General features: G+C 46.7%; 1 protein-coding gene across 1 annotated transcript in view; it reads left to right on the plus strand.

Moving 5' to 3' along the window:
• Nucleotides 1-11976, plus strand: part of LOC310780064 (polymeric immunoglobulin receptor-like) — a 193441-nt gene extending 181465 nt beyond the window's left edge. The window contains exons 7-10 of the mRNA XM_083640605.1: nt 2558-2725; nt 8813-8925; nt 10387-10479; nt 11591-11976. Of these exons, the coding sequence (XP_083496731.1) occupies nt 2558-2725; nt 8813-8925; nt 10387-10455 (350 nt within the window). The 3' untranslated portion in view covers nt 10456-10479; nt 11591-11976. The remainder of the gene's footprint in view (nt 1-2557; nt 2726-8812; nt 8926-10386; nt 10480-11590) is intronic.
• The last annotated feature ends 14299 nt before the right edge of the window (nt 11977-26275 follow it).

A 26275-nucleotide genomic window follows, 5' to 3' on the forward strand; every position in this document is an offset into this window, starting at 1 on the left:
GGTGAAAAGGAACAGTTGAGCAGACCCCATTCGCATTGCGGGTTGTTGGCAACGCTAGTGAGTGGACCCCGTTTCGGTGCGGTAAGTGGAGTGTGTTTTTATCTTAGCTTTGGCTTGTGTCGCTAACGTTAGCATAGTAAGCTACAGACTTCACAACTACAGATTTCCTTGTCTGTCATGGCTATTATCCCTAGCGTTATATTATATTATCACTATAGCCTATTTATACCCCAGGAAGACTAACGCTAGCTGTTGTCTAGGCGGCAGATAATGGGGATTCTTTTTAATAAGCAATAAACGCCTAGCTTGCCTGCTGTGTGGATGTGCTGCTGCCGACTGGCTAATCCATAGCAGACATACGCATATAACGTTCAAATGCATCAAATTGATGTGAAGATTCATCAAGGGATACAAATATTGACATGACACATGTAAACAATAATGCTTATTGTGTCCTATGCCATCTATTAATTTGGACATGACTGTTGTAATTCTAATTCATGCCAGTGTCATTCCACCCGTGTATAACATCTTACTTCTTGAGTTGATACCTTTATGGTTTGTTGTATGTTACAGTAGTCTGTACAGTAATGTTACTCACATCTAATTTGCCCTTGCAAAATAATAAATGTCATTGTAATGTTCTGAAGCTTGCAAAATGCAATAACAGTTACCCGTTTTCATTCCTTTAGGTTGCCACTTGCCAGAAGAATCAAGCCTGTTCAGGATCATCTTGGCGTGTATTTTCACTTCAGAATGCAATGAACAAAATCAGACTATGTACCCTTACAGCTTAGGAATTATTACAGTATAGCAGTTGTGTATTCTGTGCATGCATTGATTTGACAAATATGGCCAACATGGATACTGTACATGACAATACATTTGAGCAAAGTAATTGTGTTGTACTTTATTACACATCCAAGTAGATAAACAGTAACACTGACTTCTTACAGAATCAAATTATTTTATTATAGAAAATACACAAAATGCTTGTGCAGGACCATGCTATGCTGCAAAATCACAGGAATGTTCCACTGTAGCAGTAAAGTGGTGCTGTAGGCTATCAATCACATAAATCGGCTAAGCAGACGGCAGGGTCCTGGATGGTCTCTTGGTAGGTGAAGTCAGACTGTAGCCTACTAGACACAAAAGGGGAAAGTTGGCTCAATCTCTGCAATCTAAAACTACATTACCTGCAAACTACAGCCTCAATAATTACCATGTATTCTAAATGTCTCCAACTGTCTCAAGGAAAATAGGACATGATAACCTCCTCCAGAGAATCATGTTTATGGTTGCGACAACAACTGTTTACAAAACTATAGCGTTAGTTATTTCAATATCAGCTAGTTATATTGAAGAGATTCATAACGGCTAGCGTTAGTTATATTGAAGAGCAGTTTATACTACAGTAGGCCTGTGGCTAAATGAACGTTCGCTCAGCTGGCGCTGCCTTCATACTCCCAGAGCTATCATAATCCTGCAAGTGGCCCGATTCTAACAATATTACAGACAAAGTTACGTTAGGCAACACTACCACAAAGTGTTTGCTGCATTACAGAGCACGCCATGCACATATAATAGCCATTTTCAACACTATCTCCTCACTGCTTGCAACGAGGAGAAACACAAACAAGCACACATAACGATGTCATGGCCAGCTGTTAGCAAAAACGAAATTATATTACAGTATTGCGTCAATAAACTCACCGTCTCAATGCTGTGGGAAGGGTCCCGTATCGTTGGAATGGATCCTTTCTCCAGTACTAATTTATCCATCCATTTATCCACAAGATATTTCTCTTGAGGAAAGCTGTGCAGTGATGAGTTTGGTGGTTGAATACAACCGGGTAGAATGCACTTCTTTTTTTGACGACATGGCCGCCGGAGCAGCGAGTGCGAGCTGGCAGCCTTGACTGTAGGCTGGCAGTCACGTTCAAGCTAGGTTGAGGTCACAATCATGGGAGAAAGAGGGCGGGCTCTGGGCGGGCCCTGTGAATTTTTGATTGATTGGCGACATGTGACGTATGAAATCCTGGCAAATTCTGGAACTCTAATTCGCCTCTCCTGTGGCTCCATCTTGTGGCAGGGGAGGGAGAGGAATGACTGTAGGAACTGATTTCATACTTTTACAGACTTGTACAGACACCCCCAAGTTTATACAAACCACAAAACCCAATCAAAACCGATTTTCACAGTATGGGACCTTTAAGATTACCCAAGACCTTGAGTTAAGGTGTCCATAAAATAGAATCAGCTGCACAAAACACCCTTAAATCTTGTGCTTAGGTTTTCCTTAGAAAGTTTAACCTTATGTAGAAGATTTAAGCGTGTTTTGTGCATTTGATTCTATTTTATGGACACCTTAACTCGGACTCTAAGGGAAATCTGAACTTGAAGGTGCTTTGTGCAACCGGCCCCCCAGGTCCAAATGGGGTCTCAGTCCACAAGTCTGCAGATATTTGGCTTCAGCAATAGAGAAGCACAAACGAATTAAAGTTCCATTTTATTTCACTGCTTTTAATTATTATTTCTTGGTGTGTGTTTTTTTCAGTGAGAGCCACAACTACACTTAGACCTACTCCTGTCTCCTCTTCAACTCCTCACTCCTCCTTTCCTACGACCCTGCTTTTGTTGTCAGCCTGTGGTCTGGTGGTTTGTTTGGTTGTTCTGGTTGTTGGGGCTGTGACCGTGCGTCGGTGGGTCCGGATGAAGTCCAAAGGTAAGACACGGACCGAACATTTTACACTGAACATTTCTTGTTTGGGTTTACTTAGGTGTTGTTTTACTTTGACATTAAACAAAGAGTTAACCTAAAATTATATGTTTCAATTTTCACATTATGCATTTTATGTTGAGTGCTTTTACCTTTACTTTGGCAAAAAACATGACCATTTACTTTGTAATTTCATATTTACAATTTACATTCATACTTATGTTTGACAGTTATATTTTGTTTACCGACACTTCCATCTCAAATTCCCTTATCGAGTTCTGCTAGTGCTACATGTACCATGTTCTCAGTCTGCCCAGCTGTCTCATTTGTAATCACCCCCCATGTGTAGAGATGAGTCTAGTAAGAGGAGTCTTCTTCTAAATGTGTCAGTTTATGTGTGAAGAGCTCTCGTCTTTGATTTCCTGTCATCTCCAACGTGTCACATTATGTCACCGCCTGCCTGCTGTCCTGCATTTGGGTCCTCACCACACCTACATGTGACAGCAGCAGGAACTAGTTACTAGCAGCAGCAGTAGTAGTACCAGTAGTAGTTAGGGATGCACCGATTGCGATTTTGTTGGCCGGTTCCGATTTACGATTTTTGAATAGTCTGACTTGCCGGTACCGATTTTTGCCGATTCCGATTTTCTTTCTAAGAACAATAATTGACAGCTTACACAAACATTTGTGTAACTTTGTTTTAAAATTAAGATTCATATAACAATTCTTATCATTTGCATGAGGTAGGATCATCTCACTCAAACACATCTCAAAATAAAAGTGTTCCAGGTTACTGAACAGAGCTTTTATTCTTATTTTTATAAAATAAAATCCAGTAGCCTATATCCCACAGCTATCATGCATTTACTTTTCCAAAAGAAAACAATGCAACAGAACATCAAAATGTGATCCACAAGGAGTCTGGCTCCAGACCTTTGAAGCCACGCCCACTCAGTTGTGGATTTCGCTGTAAATGAGGAAATGAGTTTGAGTTGACGATTCAGTCTGAATATCAGGCAGAGTTTACACACACAGTCCGAAATTTCGTATGCGTAAATTTGCCATCCGAAAAAAGATAGTCACGCACAGAAAACCTTGCACACTGAGTGCAATGCGTTTTATTATTATGTTTGTCGTTCTATTTGCAATACGAAACAAATAGTCTCTCCTGTATCCACGTTACAACATGACTGACAGGCAGCAGCGTGATGTGGAATGGGGAAGGCAGCTGGCAACAGGTCGGGGAATGGTTATCATACTGGACACAATGCTCACGTTCACCTCGCCAAGCCGGCTGTGCGCTGTGGTGGGTTGCTGCACCACCGCTTCCCGGGGAGAGAGAGAGCAGAGAGAGAGAGGCCAGTGAGGTCGAGCAAGCCGCTCAGACTGGACTCCAGCCGAGCGGGACTCGGCCGCACCTCTTCCTATTTTCGACTTGCATGTGTGACAAACTGAAAGCTTTGTCTTCTTCACTGACAGTGAAAAATGTCCACACCGAGGAGGATATGCTGGCGTGTATGTGTGTGGTGTGGTGGCTGCCTGTCTCGGTGCTTTGGGATGCGCACACAGAATCGGATATATAGACTGACCGGCGCAGGTCACCGGTTGAGGCCGATCAGCTGAAAATCGGCCATTTCCGATCACGTGCCGATCGATCGGTGCATCTCTAGTAGTATTATTAGCAGTACTAGTAGTAGTAGCCGTAGTAGTAGGTAGTAGTATACCACTTTCAGACCAATGACCTGGTTCGGACTGCATGTCTACTTTTGACAACTCAGTTTAGGTGAAACCACACGTCCATACTCACTTCCGCTCGTTCATTCATATCCTGGGTAAAGCTCATATGCTAGTCCGTCATGTTCAGTTATAACCAATGGTGATAGGTCAACCAGGTTGCCATTACTTAGCTCGTTTCAGCAGGGTTGCCCTCTCTCGCCGGCCCTCTTCACCGTCGTGCTCGAGCCTCCGGCCTTAAAAATACGTAGTCACCCAATTATTAGCATTGCAGGCCTGAAAGTCAGAGGTATTGAGACGCGCATAAGTCTGTACCCCGCCGACGTAATATTATACCTACATAATTCAGAACAATCGATCCCTCCTCTCTTAGACTTAAATTGGCAAAGGACTGCGTCACCTATCTTGGCTTGACCATACCCAGAAAACCTAAACTAATGTTTAAGTTAAATTTGGGTGATTTTGTTTTAAGACTTAAACAATGTATACTAACTCAGTTAAGATGGTTTCACTTCCCAGGTTCCTCTATCTGTGTCAAAACCTTCCCATCTTCCTTACATCGGCTTTTTTCAAAGAACTAGACCCAATAATTCTGTCCTACATCTGGAATTATAAGAATCACAGAATTTCAAAATGCACTTGCAAAAGCCCAAGGGCTCTATCTTCCCCGTTCCCCGTATTCACGCCTCGAAATGCGCTTTACGCTGAAGAGGCGTGGCGCAGTGCCAGAATAGGCCAGAATGGGCGTTTCGGCCTTAAATACCAGCCTAGAGCTATCTTCCCAACTGGCGTTAATTTTGCGGTTAGCGCTTTTCAAAACCAGGCCTTATTCACTGCGCCCTCCCTACCAAGCCACACACATGTGCATTTCTCCCAGCATGCATTGCTTACTAAATTTGGACAAGAAAAAGCAACCAAATCAGCCTAAGTAGGCTATGTGGTAGATAGAAATAATATTTATGTTAACACAACATGCAATTCTAGAACATTTCAATATTGGACAAAATAAAACATAAAAATCAAAATACAACCCTATGTGAAACATATATGTAATCCAGGTCCTATATATATCCGTCACAAATACAACGTGATATAGTCGAGTGACAACCGTAACACGGTTGTACTGTGATGTCCGCTCAAACAAGACTTACTTGACACGTACTTTTTCAACAAAAACACATTTATGCCATGACTTTACATAATGTATATTTATGTCGCATCATTTAGCCTGTGCTGTGATGTGCAGGAGCAGCAGGTAGCTTACAAGTTATAAAACAGCCTGCCCTGAATGAGCCGAGTGGGGGTGCTTGTTCACTATTGTGAAAGTTATGTGTTTACAACATAAAGATCATGGAAGTGGATGGTATCAGGAATGTCACTGATAGTTAAAGTTCTATATTGTAGGCTACAGGGAGACCATCAGCCCTACTGAACAGATCTGTATTTGCCTGGCTGTAGGTTGAATCATTTTATTCAGGCTATGATCTGTGATGTGCTGAGATATCCAAATTGGCATGAAGAGATGACAGCATGCAGCCAAAACCCGGACTGGATCGAGTGGATCTGAGCTTCGAAAGGAAGAATGTCATTGCTAACTGCAGTTCACCAAAGACCAAACACAGTTGTGAATAATTCTACGCTTAAAAGGTGTGGTTAAATGGCTAGCGCCGGCTTTAGCGCCGAGGACAAATTAGGGAATACGCCTGCCCACGCCCACTAATAGCGCTGCGCCTGGCCTAAAATGCTCATTTAAGGCCAGGGGGAAGATAGAGCCCCAAGTCTGAAGGAGGGCTGGCCTTACTAGTGTTTAGGCACTACTACTGGGCTGCCAAGTTTTGTTACAAAAAATTCTGTCAGAATTCTAAACCAAGTTAGGAGTGTTTTGAAGCTACCAGATGTTTCTGTCCATACACCGATTTTTTTCAATCACTCTTTTTGGCCTTTTTTGGCCATATATTTCAGAGTGAAGGCTGGCTTGACCGCAGTCGCATTCCAGGCAGTCTGCCATAGAAGGGCATAAAAAACTAAGGGCCCTATCTTCCCAACGGTGGTAATTTTGCGTTAGCGCCCGTTTTGCGCTGGAATAGTAGAGCCCTAATTGTGGGCGTGTCGGCCCGCTGCACTTCACGTCATCTCGGCGCACATCTCCATATAGGCGTGTTTATGCCCAAAAGCATTGTGGAGGTGTGGTCATGCCCATAAAACCACAGCGTCACGTCAGCAGCTTCCTCCTCACTGAGAGTAGACTCAGTTCTCAGTCTCTATCCGCCTCGGGACTAGAGTGAGAGAGAGAAAGAGGGAGAGAGAAAAGATAGCCTAGATGGGGAGAGGGAGAGAGTCAGAGAGAGAACGAGAGAGGGAAGAGAGAATTGGAGGATGAACCAATTCAGATTCAATGTAATTAGTAGCCTTTTAATTAGTCGCTTTGCTCATATAGGCTATAACATACACATTTAAAAATATTCGTTTCTTTAATAGGGTAGGGATGTGTGAGATTTTATTTCAATAGCCTATCAGAATTGTCCACTCGGGTTAAGCTATTGTTGCATGGTGCAATGGTGCAGGGAGAGAGGTTACTGTGTATCAATGGTTACTGTATAGCCTACTGGCCGGTGTTGTGTCAGAAAGTGATTTCGATTTGCAGGACCTCGGTGCGTCGGCAGTGCCTCTACCCACCCTGTGCACCGACCCCCCCGGCCTGCCTACCCGGCCCAGCTCACACCTTCTCCGGGGAGACCCCCCTTCAGGACACTGCACACTAGCCGAACACAAAGCACCCCCTCCCCGCGCTACACACAGACTCCCGCCCCGCCAGACCCTCGTTCCCCTGGTAATCCAATTCAAAACGCAAATCACTTTTTCGCACAAAACCATGACAAACGAATTCTCATTGTTAAATCAATGTGTGTTTTTTCTGCAGTGTAGGTTAGTTGAAAATCAACATGGCATTCTGAGGAGGGAAGTGTGTCCACGCGCGAGCCGTGCGTAATGGGCCTATCCAAGCGAGGATTTCCTGCACTGCGCCGTAGAATGTTGTCTGCGCTCAGGCATACGCCTGGCGTAGAGGGTTTGTTTGCGCTAAGACCAGCTATTTGCTGGCGTTAAAATTGAGAGAACCCCCCTTTTTCTAACACATTGTGCTGGAACGCCTATTTTGGAACGGGCAACGGCCAAACCTCTCTTTGCGCTCGGCACATACCGACGGTATCTTCCCCAGAGCGCTAAATGACACTTGCGCGAGACACATGATAGGCTAGAGGCCCACCGACACGCCTGGGCCACGCCTACACCTGTGTCATCCCAGCGCAAAACTGGACGGTGGAGGCAGACGATAGCTTAAGACGCTGGGAAGATAGCAATAAGAGGCGCGCAAACGATAGCGCCGTACGACGATAGGGCCCTAAGTGTAAGGAATGATCACAAAAATGCGAACATATCATCTCTGTTTGAAGTTACAATTGGCGTGAAGTTTTCGGAAGGTTTAATCTTGCCGTTAGGGCAAAGATTCGGTTAATAAATAACTTTTTATGTAAAGGTTTTGCTAGCTTGCTAAGCTAACACGGGGGGCACGGTGGCTCAGTGGTAGAGCTGTCGCCTCACAGTCAGAAGGTCCTGAGTTCGATTCTCGCCTCGGACACTGGGCGCTGTGGTTGTGTTCCCCCCCATATCTTCAGTGCCTACTGCCCAGGTGGGGTATCTCGTCGTAAGGGCCTTTCTCTCTGTGTGGAGTTTGCATGTTCTCCCCGTGCTCCCCCAGGGGGTTCCTCCGTATATAACCCCCCCCCCCCCCACCAAAAACATGCAGAAGATCAGATCGTCATCCGACCAGTGACGACAACATCCGAAGTTGGTCTCCGGGCGCTGTACGAGAAAGCGACCACTGCTCCTGGCCTGCCCCCCGGAGGAAAGGACATGCCTGGATGGGTTAAATGCAGAGGACACTTTTCACCGGCCATGAGTGTGTTGTGGCCGCATGCATGTGTTGTGGTGTTCGTGTGACAATAAAAAACGGGCTTGTCCGTTACGAGAGTTTTTTTTTAACAGAGCGCCACGGCGCCTCTTCCGGTCGCGTCATGCGGGCGTGGGCGTGGTTTCACCTAAACTGGGTTGCCAAAAGTATACATGCGGTCGGGCCAGGGTTACTTGACCCATGTTCAACCCTAAATATGGACCCCCACTAAAAACATGCAGAAGATGACAAGAAGACAACGAATGTTTCAGCGTCAAGCCTTCATCTACGCTGATGAAGGCTTGACGCTGAAACGTTCGTTGTGTGCCGCCCAAGGTGAATTATTAAATTTCTCAAAGGACATTTTTGAGTGCTGGCCTACTTCTTCTATAACCATTGCTTCACTGCAGCTACTCACCGCTCCTGCCCTATGGAGGAGGACGAGCCAGGATGGGTCAAACCAGACAATTGGACTCGAGTCATAGGGACTCGGACTCGAGTCGACTCGACTCGGACTCGGAAGGTAAATACTTGAAACTCGACTCGGACTTGGAAGAAAATGACTCGAAACTCGACTCGGACTTGTGACAAGATCAGCCGAGTGCACCAGCTGGGCGTACGCCTAGGTTTACACGCTACGTCTGATGTAGAACTCAAAGTTACGACTAACTTAATTTTATGACTAGTGCACCCTGTATGCGCTGCGTCTGTGTATGGAGCAGGCGTAAAAGTTACACCCAAATGCGTAGCTACTCACTGACAGCTGTCTCATCTTGATCTGCGCGTGATGCGGCCGGAATCTTCTCCAAAAATATCGATCGATATGTGCTGTAAATAGACGCATCAGCAATGTAATGCAGTGTAATGTAATCAGCGTCTTGGTACAAGGCTAATGCGTCGGAAGATCTTTCAATTTCTTCCTGACTTCGTCAACTGCCCGCAGTGCGCAGTCTGCCATCGCATTCAGTACTGATTGCACTTGTGATCAAACTGCTTGTGTTGGCGCTGTTAAATTTAGCTGTGAGAACGTTTCTATGCTTTGAATACAACTCTATAAGTTTGAGCTGAGTTGGAGCTGTCTGTCAGCTGTCTCGAGCTCGTCTGAGAGAAGTGTGTTGTATTAACGCGTTAACGTGAACGCGCACGTCTGCAGCCTAAATAATCTCTGCCTTGTCATTTTTTCTAACCTGTGACTCGACTTGACATAACCTGTGACTCGACTCGAGACTTGACTTGAAATAACATTGTGACTTGACTTGACTTGACTTGCCGACAAAAGGAAAGACTTGGGACTTGCTTGAGACTCGGGACCAATTGACTTGAGACTCGCTTGGGACTCGGATCAGAGGGACTTGGACAATTGTCTGGGTCAAACGCCAAGGACAAGTTTGCATATGACTAATAAAGATGGGCTTGTCCGTCCAATTGTATACTTAGCAATAGATCACGACAGGCCGTGGTATATGAAGTCTATTGGACTACCCTGCACATTGTGGGAATTCTATAGAAGTTTATTGACTACCCTGCACATTGTGGGAGTTCTATAGAAGTTTATTGACTACCCTGCACATTTTGGGAGTTTTATAGAAGTTTATTGACTACCCTGCACATTGTGGGAGTTCTATAGAAGTCTACTGGATTACCCTGCATGTTGTGGGAGCTCTATGGAAATCTAGACTACCCTGCATGTTGTCGAGTCCTATAGAAGTCCATTGGACCACCCTGCACATTGTGGGAGTTCTATAAAAGGCTATAAGGACTACCCTGCACATTGTGAAGTTCTATAGAAATCTATTGGACTACCCTGCACGTTGAGGGAGTTATATGGAGTTCTATTGTACTACCCTGCACATTGTGGGAGTTCTATAGGAGTCTATTGAACTACCCTGCATGTTGTGGAACTACCCTGCACAATGTGGGAGTTCTAGTAGCAACAGTAGCAGAAATAGTAACACTATATTTTATTACTATCATTATTTTGCAGACTGTGTTCCAGCTCTCGTCTACTCGACAGCAGCAGCCGAAGATGTCACTTATGGACAAGTACATGTAGTCATCAAACCACCCAGCCAGACAGGTAGACCTCCTCTTCCTTCTAGAAACTTTACAGATGTATCACCTGATGCTACCAAGCAGGTCTGTCTTCATCACGGTGGCTCGAGGGGGGCACGGTGGCTCAGGGGTAGAGCTGTTGCCTTACAGTCAGAAGGTCCTGAGTTCGATTCTCTCCTGGGACACTGTGGGCGCTGTGGTTGTGTTCCCCCCCATATCTTCAGTGCCTACTGCCCAGGTGGGGTATCTCGTCGTAAGGGCCTCTCTCTCTGTGTGGAGTTTGCATGTTCTCCCCGTGCTCCCCCAGGGGGTTCCTCCGTATATAACCCCCCCACTAAAAACATGCAGAAGATCAGATCGTCAGCATCATCCGACCAGTGACGACAACATCCTAAGTTGGTCCCTGGGCGCTGTACGAGAAAGCGACCACTGCTCCTGGCCTGCCCCCCGGAGGAAAGGACATGCCTGGATGGGTTAAATGCAGAGGACACTTTTCACCGGCCACCGTCAGCATGAGTGTGTTGTGGCCGCATGCATGTGTTGTGGTGTTCGTGTGACAATAAAAGACGGGGCTTGTCCCGTTATGAGAGTTTTTTTATCATGAAGGAACACCTTACACTTACAGCTTATAGCACTGTAGAAGTCCATTGGACCACCCTGCACATTGTGGGAGTTATATAGAAGTCCATTGGACCACCCTGCACATTGTGGGAGTTCTATAAAAGGCTATAAGGACTACCCTGCACCTTGTGGGAGTTCTACAGAAGTCTATTGGACTACCCTGCACATTCTGGGAGTTCTACAGAAGTCTATTGGACTACCCTGCACATTCTGGGAGTTCTATATAAGTCTATTGGACTACCCTGCACATTCTGGGAGTTCTATAAATGTATATAAGGACTACCCTGCACCTTGTGGGAGTTCTACAGAAGTCTATTGGACTACCCTGCACATGGTGGGAGTTCTACAGAAGTCTATTGGACTACCCTGCACATGGTGGGAGTTCTACAGAAGTCTATTGGACTACCCTGCACATGGTGGGAGTTCTATAGAAGTCTATTGGACTACCCTGCACGGTGTGGGAGTTCTAGTAGCAACAGTAGCAGAAAAAGTAACAGTATATCATTATTTTGCAGACTATTTCCCGCTCCAGTCTCCTCGACAGCAGCAGCCGAAGATGTCACTTATGGACAAGTACATGTAGTCATCAAACCACCCAGCCAGACAGGTAGACCTCCTCTTCCTTCTAGAAACTTTACAGATGTATCACCTGCCTTGTAATTCTTATGCTTCCTTTCTTGCAATAAAGTAGTTAAAGTCCTCGCCAGGCCTCAACCAGCCTCTATAGGTGTAGGGAACTGTAAACAGTACTATTGATAACATTGGTAATGTTTTTTGTTTTGTTTTGTTATTGTTATTATTATTGCTGTTGTCGTTGTTGGTTGTTGTTTTTTGTTTTCTGTTTTTATTTTTATTTTGTTTTCTTGTCTTCTGAAATTCAAAACATGCCACCGCACTATTGAACCTGATGGGTTAGGGCGGGAGGGTTAAGGGAAAAAGAAAAAAAAAAAAAAATGTATGAGACACACTGTATGTTAATATGTACGTCTAATGTATGCACATATCGTGCACCTAGGTGCAGTGAATATGCCACTGTCTCTGACTTGTCTTATCACTATACTGCCTTATTGCTTATTGTTACTTATTGCTTCTTGCCTATTGCCTTATTGCTTGTTGTTTTTGCACTCATATGCCTTGCTATATTTGTACTATGTTGTAAACGGAGTCCACAGCACAAGAATTTCACACGTGATACTTGTACCATGGATCTGACAATAAAAATCTTGAATCTTGATATTGCTGGTCTCTAATAAATAAATATAGGCCTATATATATATATAAAAAAAAAAAAAAAAGTAGTTAAAGAAATGCATGCCTGTGTGAGAGCACTAATTTCCCCCCTAGAAACCATTTATTAACCTCTTAACTGTTTTTCCTAGAAGCCATTTATTCATATGACCCTTATGCCTTATGTGGGGGCATTAAACTGGGAGGCTCATTTAAAGGTATTTGTAGGCCCCATGTCTTCATTTTCAAGTGTTCTGGGACTTATTTTGCCCCTTATTTCTGTTAACCGTAGGCTCTGTTATTGATTCATCTATTTACAGACACACCAAGACTCATTGTGACTGTAGCACTGACCAATTTTATTCGGTACCACAGCAAACCTGCCATGAGGACAGCCCATCATGTAGAGCATAACATTAGAGAGCAGTACATAATACCTGAGAACAACCCATCATAAAGTGCATGAAATAGGCGAACAGTGTACAGAGCATAAAGGTGCTATGTTTAAGGACACTTGTAAGACCGGAACACAGAGAACAACCCCTCCTAGAGTGCATGAAATAGGTACACAGTGCAGAGTGCAAGAGGTGCCACGTTAAAGGATACAAAGTGCATCAAATAGGGGAACACTGCACAGCAGGTGCCACGTCAAAGGTAGGGTGACCATATTTTGATTTCCAAAAAGAGGACACTCGGCTCCGCCTCGAGATACTTTATTATATAGCCTATAATACAAAAAAAATACTCTTTTCAAGTCTTACTGGAAAAATAAATACAAAAATATTAAATAATGTTATAAATAATACCTCTTCTGTATTAGAAAATATTTTAACAAAATATCTCTTACAATATTGTCAATGTAATAATGTAAATAATAAAATTGTAGCAAAACAAAAATTAGGCTACTTCAATAAATGTCCGGGCAAAAGAGGACGTATGGTCACCCTAGTCAAAGGGCAATTGTAAGACCAGAACATAGAGAACAACACGGAACGTAAAACAGGTGTAAAACATGAACACAAGAACTATTTACAATGTGCACAGAATGAAAAACCGCTGTCAAACATGCACACAAGAACTATTTACAGTATTTACAATGTTCACTCCTCCAATCCATCAACAACAGAGCAAAAGTGTTCAAAGCTTGTGAACACTCTGTTGTCCAGCCCCTTGGAGGGTGACATGCTCATGACAGGGCAATAAGTATTTTTCTTATATTTTTTATGTCCCTGGATGGGCGCTGCACAGACCTTGCAGTTAGGTAGACTCTGTACCCTTGACAGTCTTACACCCAGCTCTGTGGGGTGGTCGGTCAGCTTCCTTTTGTGCACCGTGGATCTTGACCACGTGACTGGCATAGGGTTTGTCTGGCTGTAGGCAGGAGGAGCGGGCATGGTGGGCACAGGCTGAGGGACTTGGAAGAACGCTAGCCCAGCAGGCAGTGGCACTATGGGCTGTGTGGACGAGGGGGCTGCAGACTCTGTGAGCATGGGCAGAGGCGGCCTGGTGATAGTGGAGCTGGGGAGGATTCTCCTCACCGGCAGAGACAGCAGCGGTGGTGGCTGAGGAGAAGGCTGTTGTGTCGGCACCAGCATGCATGCCCGTCCCTTCAACACCTTCGTGCCGGCCGTGCTGGGGGTGGTGACATACTCCATCATGGGGTAGTCGGGTGGAGGGAGGACGGCAGGCTGGCGTGGCGCTGGGGGCAGCACTACGGACGACACCGAGGTGGTCTTTGTGATGACCGAAGGCTGCCTGGTGGCGTGCAGGTTGACAAGCCTCTCCTGCTGGCGGATGAAGTCCCTGACTGTCTTACTGTTGATTTTGGCGAGAGGGATGCCCGCCTTGCACAGGACCGGATCCTCGACCAAGACCCGGTGCTGGATCCTCTCATACCCCTTGAGGATGGTGGCCTTCTCGGGGCTGGAGCGAGATGCCTGAGGGGAGCGCAGCCACAACAGCTTGACCAGGGTGTACATCAGACGGTTGTGCTGGGGGCTGATGTCCTGCTGCGCCGGCGAATACCTCCTGGCCATCTTAACCCTCTGGATGAGGGCTGCGTCGGCTAGGTCGTCCCTCTTGGTCCTGCAATAGAGGGTGTTACCCCAGTGCGTCCGGTACAGCTGGGTGAACTTTTGAGGCTGCCGGTCATGCTCCTCCACAGCATTCCACGCCTCGAGCACCCTGTTTCTCTGCTGGCTGTTCAGCAGCAGCTCCCTGTCCGTCAGGCCAACCTCCACCAGGGTGGCACAGAAGGTCTCCAGCTGCCGAAAGCCGGGCAGAGGGTTGGCACTGCAGACATCCTCCTGTAAAACACACACATGCACACGCACACGCACACACACACACACACACACACACACACACACACACACACACACACACACACACACACACACACACACACACACACAGAGACAAGTAGGTAAGTTCCAAAGCATACAATGTCTTGGTTTTCAGCAGTAACATTTATCACTGTATTGTCTCCTATCAGTAGGTACTCACAAAAGCAGGAGGGTTGACCGTGGCAGTCTCGTGGCTGGTCAAGATGATGCCGGGCTCGACAGCAGCATCCAGGTGGCCTGGATCATCCTCCTCCTCGCTCTGGTATGCCTCGTCTGCCTCGCCGTCTGGGTCGGCCTGCCCAGGCTGGACCACCTCCTCCTCAGGGCCGTCGTTGACGATGCCCTCGAGTGAGAAGGGCTCAGACTCCCCCGTGCTCTGCCGGAAGAGATATTCCAGGCCAAGCAGTTCATCTGACTGGACGTCAGCTGGGACCTGGAAGTTCTCCTCCACTGTCTCCCCAAACAGCTGCTGGCAGCGTGTGTTGAGGCGGTTGATGAGTGGTGCAGAGTACACCCTGTGGTGCCGGCCTTTTCCCCCAAACACGGCGTCTGATGTCCGGTCAGAGTTCCACCGCGCAATGCCACTGATTAGATAGACCTGTTAAGGCCTCGCCGCACAGTGGGGACCTGAACATCAACAACAGGTATTAAAGGAATGATACAAAAGGGACATGTGTTGTCTTTTTGCTGCTAGCTAAACCATTTTTCTCCCCACAGATTACCTGGAATCATATTTATTTTTTATTTATTTTATTTATTTATTTATCCTTTATTTAACCAGGAAGGTCCCATTGAGATACAATATCTCTTCTGCCAGGGAGTCCTGGTCAAGATGGACAGCAAAATAAAAGGTTTCATGTAAAAAACAAAACAAACAAGAATACAAACAGGGACAAATAACATCACAGAATACAGACAGAAATACAATAAGCAAACACAGACTACAAGGATTAAAGGCTAAAAAGAAGGGCTAAAAAGAAACTTGACAATCGCACATTTCACATGCAATGACATTGTTCTATAAGAACAGATTTTAGAGTGTTTTTAAACATGTCCAGAGGGGGTAAAGATTTCATGTTTAAAACATCTTGTAACTCATTCCAGGCATATGGTGCATGAAAGGAGAAGGAAGATTTACCTAGCTCTGTTCGGGTTTTGAGGGCCAAGAGAATAATCTTCTCTGATGACCGAGTGTTAAATCGGCTGTGGCGATATATCAATAAACTAGAAATATATAGAGGGAACTTACCTAATAAAGCTTTTAAAATAAAAATTAACATGTGGGTTTTTCTCCTTAGACTCAGAGAAGTCCATTGAACCATTTCATATAATTTACAATGATGTGTGCGGAAATTCACATATGGGGCAGCGACTTGTGGAACCCCTCCAGGCTGCTGCTCCCACGCAGGCCCTTATAGAAAGGGACGTCCACACCGTTGATGGTCGTGGTGCGGGCGACCCGGTACATGGCCATGCCTGGTGGGTCCTGGATGCATTCCAGGTGTCGCTGCTGGCTGGCCCACATCTCATCAATGGCAGCTGTAAACACAAAACGCACAAACGTGCATGCATATGGTGAGCTGTGGCCGTTTAGCAAGTATTTACTTTGTGTGTGTGTGTGTGTGTGTGTGTGTGTGTGTGTTCAGTGTGTGTGTGTACACAAGAGTGGTTATTTTTTTTTCTTACCAGGGGACTTGAAGAGGCTGACGCCGCTCTCGTCAAGCCCTGCTGGACCCTTCAAGTCCTCAATGATGAGGTGGACGAGGCGAAACGTCTCCTGGGCACCGAGGGTCACTCGCCGGACGTAATGCCTGAGCTGGTCCCGGGAAATGTAGCGCCGCACCACATCCTCGTCCGTCACCACCTCCATCGTCGCTGGGTCTCTGGCCCTGACAGCCGTGATGAGGAGCTGGATGTCCTGGCGGTTGTAGGCCAGCACTGCCCCGGCCAGCGCAGACTTGAAGGGGCCGTACTTGGAGTGGGCCTCTGTCCGCAGAGCAGCATCAAATCTGTGGAGCCAATGGAATATGTCCAGCCTCACCAGCATGCCGTTGTCCACCCACGGCTGGAAGAGGGTCTCAACCCTGTGCCTTGCAGCAGCCACGATCTATGTAGAGGATCTGGGGGACGGGGCTGATTGGCGCGCCTGAACCGCTCCATCACGCCGTGACACATCGGCGTGAGCTTCTCCGCGGACTCTTCGCAGGTGAGCACGAAGGTCACTATCTGGGAGTACTCGTTGCAGATACTGGTAAACCACTCCGCCGAGCCCTTGCCCTCCCCAGATAGCTTCTTCACCACCTGCAACAAAACAAAAAAACAAACAAATAAAACAATTTTTAGTTTTGCATAATGTGGTGTTTCCCACTGAGTGCTAGTATGTCAACACGCTTTGCTTAACTTGCCTTCTTGGTGGAGTCCATTTTCAGGACCATGCCAAACGTGGACAGAATCTGGCTCCGGTAGTCCTGCACGTTTTCCGCCTCAGACAGGAGGAAGGCATGCCGGATGAGCCGCGCGCAGGGAAGCTCCCTGGGAGGAGGTGCCGCCTGGAACGTCCCGTGGCCCATAGCAGAGACGATGCCTCCGGGTTGCACCAAGGCCATGAGGAGCGTGGTGTAGAGGTCCTTCCTCTGCAAGTACTCCTCCCGGTGATTCTCTTGGACCTGCCGCCATACCTTCACCATGGTGTTTCCCTCCGTCCTGTCACGCAGGAGGCGAAGGACACTCTTGTCCACCGCACGCCTGGCGGTGAGCACTGCCCGATGAGCCTCGCTCAGCTGCCTCATAATGGCGTCGTCCCACGCCAGACACCGGGCCACCCCCATCCCTGAACGCCTTGAGGCACGGACCGCAGTACACCACCTCCGTTAGCATGGTGTACCACCCCAATACGTCACAGACGTAACGAACCTAAAGCACACATCAGAAAGAGGTAGGGAGAGGGAAAGAGGGGGGAGCGCATGAGATCACACAACAGTCACAGATCAGCATTCATGTGGGCTATATAATAAATGCTGTTGTATGTATTACTCTAAACACAGGTGTGAAGGGGCTGAGCCATACCCGGGTGTGGTAACCAGACTTGGCGAGGGTTTTTTTGTCGTCGGCCGCCGCCGCACACTTCTCGCCACGTGGGCACTTGAGGGAGCACCGCCACACTCCGATGGGGCGCCACACAAAGACGCGGCTCCTGAAAAAGGCCTGCGGATTGGGGATGCCGCCGCTGAGGTAGCCGGGTGGCTCAGGGGGGTAAAACCACATGCGGTCCGACTTCATTACCCGACGCCTTTTGATGACTCCTTTCGTGTCCTTATAGGTCTGGACCTTGGTGAACAGGCCTCTCTCGCTGTCCTCCTTCAACCAGGAGATGTCCGCAGACGGGATGCCGACTTTATCCTCCCACGGCCGCACCCAGCCTTCCAGCTCCACCTGCAATACACACAAGACACAACATTTTGTTACTTATTGTGCATAATGTGTTGGGGGTTAGTAAGCCAGGGATTTTGTCAAATGCATTAACATTGCTTGTATATGTTGTGATTTTTAACTTACAGGAGAGTCACTCTGCGGCAATGCCACTGACTGGCCATCGCCACTACCCCTGGTGACAGACGCAGGCTGGCTGTTGGTGGACGACGGCTGCTTTTCGGGGCAAGGATCAGAGGCAGGCTGACTGGTGGACGGCTGCTGCTGCTGGCGTTTGGCAGGCGTAGAGGCAGGCTGCTTCTGGCGTTTGGCAGGCGTAGAGGCAGGCTGCTTCTGGCGTTTGGCAGGCGTAGAGGCAGGCTGACTGGTGGACGGCTGCTGCTGCTGGCGTTTGGCAGGCGTAGAGGCAGGCTGACTGGTGGACGGCTGCTGCTGCTGGCGTTTGGCAGGCGTAGAGGCAGGCTGCTTCTGGCGTTTGGCAGGCGTAGGCAGGTTGGTGAAAGGCACAGAGGGAGGCAGGAGCTGCTGCTGTTGCTCAGCACTCTCAGCAGATGCAGCCATGCTGATGGAGGGCAGAGAGGGCTGCTTCTCCTCCTTGCTGCGCTTCTTCTCCTTCTTCTCCTTCTTCTCCTTACTGCGCTTCTTCTCCTTACTGCGCCCAGCAGAGGCAGTGTCGCTGGTGGAGAGCGGCGGCTGTTTTGGACACACAGCAGACACAGGCTGGCTGGTGAAGAGCGGCAGCTGTGGAAGACGCCCGGCAGACACAGGCTGGCTGGTGGAGAGAGGAGCGGGGTCCCCTTGGCTCTCAACGATGGCGAGGGCCTCGACAAAGAGAGCGTCATCCAGGACAGTGTCATCAGACGGGTGGGAGGTGACAGCTGCTGCAGGGGACCTTGATGAGCTGACAGTGGCAGCGGCAGGAGGAGCGGCGACCTGTGGAAACTTCTGTGAATTACAGGTGTTAGAGAAAAATATAAGTTCCATTGGCATTTCCTAATCAATAAGCTATATTTGCATACACATAATTATGACACAGTGAGTTACAGTGACATGACATCTCACACATTATGACATGACATCTGACACATATAGATTCACCCATGGCACAGGACTACTCCTTTTGCTGAGACCTTGTCCAGTGCATCGAGTTCCAACAACAACTGATACACACCTGCACAGCCTGCACGACACACACACATTTCCAAAGTTCATCCCCCCCCTCCTCTCTGCTCTTCCTCCTTAGAGTATAAATCTATGTTAAACTGTCAGCCATTTGCTGAATATTTGGACTCTGTACATTGATCAGATGGTACATTGAGATTCAGTCTCTCCTATAACACAGTGTATAGGAGAATGTTATGGTAATAAATATATGTTCATAAGTCATCTTCCTGGACTCCTGGCTTCAATTTATTTGGTTTAGATAGGCTATCAGCTGTTATATATACATTTAGCGGATGTAGAATGGTTAAGGAATTCCATTCTCTATCAACAGGTGAGTGTCAGCTTTTACATTCGTATTAGGCATTGCAGTGTAGTCAGAGAGAACAAACTCACCCCTTCAAGGTCCAGTATGTACTGGCGAAAGCACTTGAGCGACTTAGAAGAAATGTCGCTCTCCTTCATCACCAGCCATTGCTTGACCGAAGTGTGAGCCTCCTGTGCCATCCTCCGCTCCTTCTCACTCCCAGCTGGAGGGTCCGTCTGGTGGTGTTTGTGGGTGCTGTACCACTGCCACATCTCCTCGTAGGTGAATGTGCTGAAGCGGCCCTGGCCGTAAATGGCCCGGTCCACATTCACCTCCAGGTGGCAGGAGACTGGCGGGAACAGCTGTACATACCTAAGCAGACTCTCCTTCACCCACTCATCATTGATGCCCGCACGCCTCCCCGGGTGACGGCTCTCCTTGATGTAGCGGTCAAGGACACTACATACACATATCATTGTTAGTTTCTGAGGGAAAGGGAAACTGTGCATTGTTTGATTTGGTGTTCTGCGACATGCTTACTATTTGACGTAGCCCACGTCGTTCTCCACTAGCCATTTAAAAGTCTTGCCGATGAAGCGGCCAAACGGCAGGACCAGCTTCCAGAGGTATTGGGCCTCAGTAGGCCTCTCCAGCCCACAGCGCCTTTTTGCTAAAGACAAAACATTTTATGACCTCAGTGAACAAACAAGCTAAAGCTCTAGTGCACCACATTAGGTTGTCATTGTTGAAGTATGAATGCAATGCCAAGCTGTTACCTTCCTCGAAGGCAGTCTTCGGATCCAGCAGTATGTGGTCCTGTTGGCCCACAGACTGACATTTGACCTTGGCCTGAGTGGCCTCCTTTGAAGCCCTCAAAAGGCATTGTTGCCTCTCTGCTGGCGCACTGGTGTCCAGAATGCAGAGGGCTGGCAGTAAAGGATCCATGTCCTGATATTGGCAACGGACTATTATTAATACCTGATATTGACACACTACTATCATGATCATTATAACCATCATCATAATTATTATTAGTAGGCAAAACAAGGTGGATGGATTTATTTATTTATTTTACAACTCGCATGATGCAAAACGGGGCGATGTTATTGTTGGGACAAAAACAAAAAACGAAATAACAGGTTTAAAACTAAATCATTATGTGCATAATGACCTCTAACTGTACTAGAATAATCGGTGGGTACCACATCATGACGTCCCTTATATATTATACCGTATGTATTATATATATTATCGCTAAAACGGAGACGTCAAAGCTAGCACTAATTGCCCCCACTTTAACGTTATGCGGTATAATGTTATGCGTTATAGTTAGCTCAAAGCTTACGTCTTGTTAATAAATTATACCGTATGTATTATATATATTATCGCTAAAACGGAGACGTCAAAGCTAGCACTAATTGCCCCCACTTTAACGTTATGCGTTATAACGTTATGCGTTATAGTTAGCTCAAAGCTTACGTCTTGTTAATAAAATAAAAATGAAATAAAAAGCTATGTCGCCAGAATATGATCGTTATAGGTAAATGCAGACCAAAATCTAGCATTATAAGGTAAAGTTCACTAGCGCTAGGTCAAGATCAACTCCATTCAGTGAAGAGCAAGCTAGCGTTAATTCACCAACATCACTACTCAGCGACTAACATTACAAACTGTACATAGTTGAGACTGAATGCCCACATAAACCAAATAACAACGTTTATATCAGATAAATCGTGTAGTTGTTATTTGTCACTCTGGACTATTCTGGGGAGATTTGAGAGGCGCCAGCTCGAGTGAAATAAAAATGGCGCCGTGGGCCCTTTGTTCGCCTGGGGACCGCACGCCAGCCAGCGGCAGCTAACTCTACAGGCTCAGTATGGACAGCTAGCAGTGACTTTACATTCAAACAAAATTATCGATCGCTCTAAATTTACACAAAAGCTTCTTTTTTTTTATAATTTAATTCTTACCAAATTGCTGTAGCTGCTGGATGCTTCTCAGTCGGGATCCGGGCAATGTCTACGTTCATGTCGATGTCTACGGTCATTGGCTCAGATGTCTACGTTCATGTACAACGTAGACAATCGCGGCCTCTCATTGGCTCAGATGTCTACGTTCGCGTACATGAACGTAGACATCTGAGCCAATGAGAGGCCGCGATTGTCTACGTTGTACATGAACGTAGACATCTGAGCCAATGAGAGATTGTCTACGTTCAACGTAGACTTTGCACTTCCCTACGGAAAAGCAAAAGTGATTGGTCGTTCTGCTCCATCAGTCATCTTATGAGACAGCGCCAATGCCACATGGTGAAGCGTCACATGCTAGTTGCAGAGGGTCATAGTGTGTCAACACTTCATCTGATGTTATGAGCTGCTTTGCTGTAGCAAAGTCCTGCACACAGTCTTTGGTCCACCTCCATTTGGTGTCACAGCAAGGTGTTCAGAGGGTGTACACAGAGAGGTTGAGAGGTTTGGCAAAATGTTATTGTAGTAGTTGACGAGACACAGGAATGAGTGTAGCTGGCTTACATTTTCTGGCTGTGGAGCATTCAGTACTGTCTCAATCTTATCCTGAGTTTTGTGAAGATGCACTGACATTTTATCACTTAACAAAAATATTGCCAACAAGTGCTTTTTCTAAATACTGAAATGATGTATTCTTTTTCCAAAGACATGTAACAAAGTCTATTGGACTACCCTGTAGGCCTACATTGAGAATTTGGTGAGCTGGTCTGTACCAGCTGGGCCACCAGGACGCCATGCAACGTAGAATTCACAAACTCACTGACAGAAAAATAGAATTCCCGAACTTCCAGATGGAAAATAGAATTCCCAACGTGAATTTGGACGGATAGTTTGGTGAATTCCTTAATGTATTTTTTTATGTTGTTGCGTTATACACATACAGAAAGACAGGCGGCCACAAACACATGAAACACACCTCCTTTATTTAACTTCACCTAATTCTGTCCTACCTGAGCACGGGTTACATCACCTGAAAAACATGTTGTTCTTCATGTTTTAAGTGTGTGTGTGTGTATGTGTGTTCAGACTCTCCATCTGACCCAGAGGTCATCTACTCTCCGCTGAAGTAGACCTTCACTCCACGTCAACAGTGATGCTCAACTGAAGGTCCGCTGACCACCACTGAACCCTAAAGCCCATGTCTACACGTATTTATTTTGTTTACTGTCTTAACCCATTAACTCATTGAGTGCCAGCCACTTTTGGAAAACGGATGCTCCCAGTGCCAGCCCTTTCAGAGCATTTTCAGTGATTTCTCAAGACCCACAGAATATTGTGTGATATTACTATGTAAACACCGAACACGCCCAAAGAACGATGAGACTATCTTGTATCATCAGCAAAAAAAAGTTTATTGATATCATTTTCCATTCTTTAGTTATCAGCAGTAGAATATAGGTTGGTTTCAGCAAAAACAGACGTTTCAAACTAGAAGCTGAGATAATGAGCCTTTTGTGAAATGAAGCATTTCAAGCACATCACTGACTCTGAAGCTAATATTTTCTGATGTCGTGACACCTCAAAAATAATTTCCTTCAATAAAACAAAGGAATTTTGATGGCAAAATAATATTTTTTAGCTGCAACCAGCAGCGCTGGCCCCTGCGTGCGCAGACCCTACACCTTCTTGCTGGTCTTGATTTACTGCTGGTGGGCATCAGATATTCTAGCTTGTGTTTGCCAATCTGTCCATCGAGCCTGCTGTCTGGGTCGGTGTTGTATGGTGCCCTGCGTGCCCCACCCCCCTCAACTGCAAACCCCTCCTCTGTGGGAGTGTCTCTGCTGGCTCTCTGCTCTGAATTTTCCGCTGCACGTTTCAAAGTGCGCTGGCTGCACCCAGCCTATTTTCACAGCCTCGGCCGTTTTTGTCGCCGGCTCCCAGCGCTTCCAGCTGAGAATAATTTATCTTTTCAGAAAGACGCTGGCGTCGGGTGCTCCTTTTCTGGCAACTAATCATGTGGAGGGGCTATCGCAACAGACAGAAAGGCTCAATTGTGGGAGCAGATTGGCTGCTGTTCACAGGCACAGCTAACGTTACAGCATGCATCGGTTTCCGTGTGCCCACGGCTTCTTCTCTGTTTTTTTCCTTCACCTTTCTCTAATCTGGAGAGCACTGTCGCCACCTAATGGGTCCGTAAAATAGCTTTTACACCTTCAACATCCCCCATATTTTTACAGGAGATGCATCAGACTTTGATCCACGTCCCACCGTCAAAAAACACAATTGATGACTTTAGTCGTCATTGGCACTCTACGTTACTATTTGAATTGACGACTTTAGTCGTCATTGGCACTCAATGAGTTAAGGGTGGTTTCTGCTGCTGCCGAGATATGCCCCCCCCCCTGTTAAATTTCTTTTCAGAGACTATAGGGTGAAACCCAGTTACCAGCTGATATTTATGGCTGTTTGTGAGTGACATTGAGAATTTCAGAGGGTTACACACTCCAAAAACATGTCATTTATCTGTACTTACAGGCTAAGTAGAGGGTATGATGTGAATTTACCCTGTAAGAAGCCTACTTGTACCAAATCTGTACTTAGGTTACAGGGCAAGTGTTGTGTTGTTGTGCAATTAGGCCAAATCTGGTACCCTGTACTTATAGCCTATGTAAAATTAGTCTTTAAACAGTAGCCTAATGTTGACCTACGTTGGGAGCTGTGTCTCACAACTCAAACCCCCCCCCCCCCCCCCCCCCCGCTCGCTCGCTCTCACTCGTTATATACGTGAGACAAGGAAACAGGTTGGGCATTTGCCGCCGGGGGGGCATTTCTCGGCATAACACCGGCTTCGGTGCGAGTGAGCGGAAGTGACGTGGCATATGGGGGCGTGGTTTCACCTAAACTGGGTTGTAAAAAGTATACACGCGACTGGAAGAGGTAAGCCTATTGACATGTATTCTAAATTTGTTTGGTATAAGTTGAAGTCTAGATGAAAGATAGGCCAAGAATCTATTGGAGTAAAACTACTAACCTTCTCTCTTGGGGAATGTTACGTGAGAGTGTCTGTGCTTGATTGTTGCTCTCCAGGCCCTTCCCCCTGTGCTGTGGCACCTGTGCAGGAGAGCACAGGTGTACTCACTCTGTCAATCAGAGGCTGCAGCTTAAAACTATGGAGAGACAGACAGTCAGCCCCAGTGGGCCATCGTGACAGCTTGGTGCTGTGTGTTGGTGTATACCAAATTCACGGGGGCACGGTGGCTCAGTGGTAGAGCTGTCGCCTCACAGTCAGAAGGTCCTGAGTTCGATTCTCGCCTGGGACACTGTGGGTGCTGTGGTTGTGTTCCCCCCCATATCCTCAGTGCCTACTGCCCAGGTCGTCGTAAGGGCCTTTCTCTCTGTGTGGAGTTTGCATGTTCTCCCCGTGCTCCCCCAGGGGGTTCCTCCGTATATAACCCCCCCACTAAAAACATGCAGAAGATCAGATCGTCATCGTCATCCGACCAGTGACGACAACACCCGAAGTTGGTCCCCGGGCGCTGTACGAGAAAGCGACCACTGCTCCTGGCCTGCCCCTCGGAGGAAAGGACATGCCTGGATGGGTTAAATGCAGAGGACACTTTTCACCGGCCACCGTCAGCATGAGTGTGTTGTGGCCGCACGCATGTGTTGTGGTGTTCGTGTGACAATAAAAGACGGGGCTTGTCCCGTTACGAGAGTTTTTTTAATTCCTTACAGCTTGGTGCTGTGTGTTGGGGCTTCCTAAACTGTGTTGCACACAGCATTGTGTGCTGTGAGCGTGGTGCTTAGCACTTGTGGATCAGCGTCGGTTAAAGAAAGCTTTTCAACTCTTCTAGAGAGAGTGACTCTCAGATTGAGAGTGGGGCGCCTGGTGACTCTCCGAGAGTGTGATCAGTCTATTTGTTTAATCATAGCTTTTGTGTTATTAACCACTCATCCTCTGTTTCAGGAAGCAGTCCTGTGTTGATTCGATTTGTACCTTTTTATTTAACCTTATTTTAGTAATAAAACCTGATTATTGTAAATGATCTCCATCTCCTTTGTCCCCCGGTTTGTTGTGTTTCATGTTACATCCTTTCTCCCCTGGTCAAACTTGGGAACGTAACAGGGGAACTCAGAATATCCATTTGCCCTTTTTAGGCCTATAAAAAGTTGGCTTGGTGACCTTAAGGAATAGGGACTTTCGCCCAAATATCAAACCAAGGACTGTATAGACGAGTGAAGCTGATAAAGGGTTTTATAATGAGCCAGTAGTTTGCCTGCCTGGAAGCAGGTTGAGAGTCGAAGCTCTGCCTTTGGCTCCGACCATTTCAATTGGAGCATGCATGTCACTCTGAAATGCCTCAGTGAGTGTGAGAGAGATGTAGGCCCAATTCCAATCCGCCCCCTAAAGACTCAAGCCCTGTTCCCTCACTCCCTCTAATGGCCGCCATCTGAAAGTGGTTGAGTCATCAAGTGTGGAAGGGATCCACATTGGATAAATAGGAGGATTGGGACAGCAGAGCCCTTTGCACTTGACAAAATTATGTTGACTCTGGCAGGTTTGGGGTTCGCTATATATTGTTTATTGTCAAGACGCTTTGAGGGATATAATCTCTGATGAGTCTGTTCTCATCCAGGCTCTGGCTCTACAGAGTGGACAACAGGTAATTTAAAAATAAATGTAGCCTACTGCAAAATCTGCAATCTGCAACATGTGTAATTATAAGTAAAATAAGCATAATAATGACATGTCACCCAACATTA

The sequence above is a fragment of the Poromitra crassiceps genome (assembly GCF_964638095.1).
Source record: "Poromitra crassiceps genome assembly, chromosome: 7".
Classification (NCBI taxonomy): domain Eukaryota; kingdom Metazoa; phylum Chordata; class Actinopteri; order Beryciformes; family Melamphaidae; genus Poromitra; species Poromitra crassiceps.